The 2,791-nt window shown below is 47.0% G+C and overlaps 2 protein-coding genes across 2 annotated transcripts in view; one reads left to right on the top strand and one right to left on the bottom strand.

Moving 5' to 3' along the window:
- DUSP11 (dual specificity phosphatase 11) overlaps positions 1–198 on the bottom strand; it is a 13,853-nt gene extending 13,655 nt beyond the window's left edge. The window contains exon 1 of the mRNA XM_059407634.1: positions 124–198. Within this exon, the coding sequence (XP_059263617.1) occupies positions 124–198 (75 nt within the window). The remainder of the gene's footprint in view (positions 1–123) is intronic.
- Positions 199–569: 371 nt separating this feature from the next.
- C7H2orf78 (chromosome 7 C2orf78 homolog) lies at positions 570–2,486 on the top strand. The gene has a single exon (XM_059407762.1). It carries the CDS (start codon positions 570–572, stop codon positions 2,484–2,486), a length of 1,917 nt encoding a protein of 638 aa, XP_059263745.1.
- Positions 2,487–2,791: the final 305 nt, after the last annotated feature.

Raw genomic sequence — 2,791 nt, 5'->3', positions numbered from 1 at the left:
TTCTTTCTTTCTTTCTTTCTTTCTTTCTTTCTTTCTTTCTTTCTTTCCTTCTTTCTTTCTTTCTTTTTTCCTTAGCCAACTTTTCCTCACTTCCTCAATTCACACCAGGATTTGAGACCTCACCTTCCGAGATCCTGTCCAGAGCAAGCAGGCTAAGAATTTACCCTTGCTTGTGTATTTTATCAGGAAGAGCTCCATTCCCTCTCCCAGTTCACAGTGTGAAGCATTCTTATTCTCTAGGGAAAGGGGAGAAACTTAAAGTGACTCTATATGAGAAGGCTAGGCTTTGTTGAAAATTTCATAATATAAAAACCACTTTACGTATTTGACTTATAACAACCCTATAAAATACAAAGAAAACCAAGAACCAATGACACCAAATGATCACCTGTAAGAACTAGAAGTCACCTCCTGTATCTCCTAGCATACCCTGCTGTCCTTGATTCTTAAGAAAGGCTGGTAGAACTGCCCTGCCCATTGCTGGAAGGTGCATAATTCCTGTGTTAGTGTCTAGGGGGGGAGCATCTCACTTACCAGGGAATGACTTTTTCCTTGATTCCTTTGTAGTGATGGAGACTTCCCTGGGGATGGAGGCTTCCCTGGGATTACAACCTCCAAGTCAGACATATTGTCTGCCACAAACTCCAGAATTCTCCAAGTCCCGCAGTAGCAGAAATATCCAGATCCTTGAAAGTAACCCACCACCTGAGCTTGGAGACATCTCAATGATAGCTCCAGTCCAGAGTTCCAATAATGTCCTGGCATTGCCTCCAGCTCCAAGCCAGGAACAAACAGAGAATAAGAATTTGGATGATATTAAAACCAAGCTTTCAAAGCCTCTGGATGTCTATCAGATCCCAATAGAAAACCAAGATCCTCCCCTACTTCCTTTAGAAATTCCTGATATTCACCAGCTCCTGGCCTGCATCGATCCCCTGGGCCAGGAGGAGAAGCCTGTTTCTGAAAACACCGATCTGGGAAAAAATGCCCTGGGTCTTGAAGACCAAGTGACCCTTGAAAATGGGATCGAATCTAGCAGTGGTTTTGCAGACATTGCTACACTGGTGGAGGACATTCATCTTCCCCAGCTCTTTAATTCCTTGAAAGACCTTGATGAAGCCAAAGGTCCCAAGGTTATGAAAGCCAAAGATACCAGAGTCAACAAGTTGAAACAGGTGCAAGAGAAGCCAAGTGTCATAAAGGCTCCCTCTGATCACGTCAGGAAGAACAAACACAAAGCCACCGAGCCGATCAACGATGCTCCCAAGACCAAAATCCAGGCAAAGAACCCAGAGTGCCTGTTAGGGGAAGAAGTGATTATTTGCAATGTTGCAGACGGTGACAGGGCTCCTGTGAACAGGGCCAAGCATTCCAACAGCAAGTCTCAGAAAGCAGCATCCAGCAGGACCAGCAAAACAAAGAGCCATGGGCAGGAAAAGACCAAAAGGACCAGAGAAAACAATCCCAAGAAAGCAGAAGAGAGTAAGCAGTCTGGAAACAAAGTCAAGGCAGAAGAGAAGCCAACCATTCCCAAGGGGAAGCGGAAGAAAAATCAACCCGAGCTTATCCAAGAGAGCTTTAAGAAGCCTCGAAGTTGCCTAGGCATGCACATGTTGGAGTCTGTGCAGGTTTTTCATGCTCTGGGGAAGAAGAGTGATAAGAAAACCGGGCTGCCTTCCTCCCGGGCCCTGGTAAGCTCCGGCAACTCAAAAAATGCCCAGCGACCCCCAGCTATCAAACCATGGCTTGATACACCACGTGAGGGCAAAGGTCCTGAGAAAAAACAAGTCAAAGTCCAGAAACTAGACAGAGGTGCTGACAATGAGTGTCCATCTCCATCCCAGTATGAGCTTCCACCTCCTGGGAAGGTCAAGTTGGTGCCTTTGCCTTTTCCAACCTATGAGAAGCCTCAAGCTCGACCTGTTCCTCGGAGGCCACAGTCTCTGGCGTCACATCGGTCTGCCGTGCCTTACCCTGCCCGGCCTGGTTCTACTAGCTCAGCTCGGCCTGTTGCAGTCAATTCATCCCGGCCGACTCCTGCCTCCTTGACAGGTCCTGCCAGACCAGCTCGGCCAATTTCAACCAATCCCACCCGCCCAGGCTTGACCAACCCGACCCGGCCTAGTGTCCCGCAGTCTGCTGCCTCGAGGCCTGCACCCTACAAAACATCATCATGCACTTCTTTCCAGCGGGAGCCTGTCGCCATTGCTGTGACCAAGCCCAAGTCGCCACCCAAAGCTCAAAGCCAATATCTACTCCAAGACTTCAGCTTTCAACCAATTCCGTGGAGGAAACCCAATGTTCCTGAGCCAGTCATGTCAAAGCCCATCACAAAAGAGCAGAGGCCAGAGAGGGAGGCCATGAAGAGGCAGGCTCAGCAAGAGCGTGAGAATGCTGCCAAATACACCTCTGTGGGGAAAGTGCAATATTTCATCGAGAGGGAAAAGGAGATGGATATTTCTCGATACTATGGCTATGCAATATAAGAGATGCTAAGATTGTTTGTACCACTCTGGGTACCCACTGTTCATGCCTATATAGATAGATAGATATAAGAGATGCTAAGATTGTTTGTACCACTCTGGGTACCCGCTGTTCATGCCTATATAGATAGATAGGTATAAGAGATGCTAAGATTGTTTGTACCACTCTGGGTACCCGCTGTTCATTCCTATATAGATAGATAGGTATAAGAGATGCTAAGATTGTTTGTACCACTCTGGGTACCCGCTGTTCATGCCTATATAGATAGATAGATATAAGAGATGCTAAGATTGTTTGTACCACTCTG

This window comes from Mustela nigripes, chromosome 7 (assembly GCF_022355385.1).
Source record: "Mustela nigripes isolate SB6536 chromosome 7, MUSNIG.SB6536, whole genome shotgun sequence".
NCBI lineage: Eukaryota > Metazoa > Chordata > Mammalia > Carnivora > Mustelidae > Mustela > Mustela nigripes.
The sequence above is the reverse complement of the archived record's forward strand: the minus strand, read 5'-3'. Positions and strand labels throughout refer to the sequence as shown.

Coding starts and splice junctions, on each gene's coding strand:
- C7H2orf78 (XM_059407762.1), top strand. CDS start 570: ATGGAGACTTCCCTGGGGATGGAGGCTTCCCTGGGATTACAACCTCCA.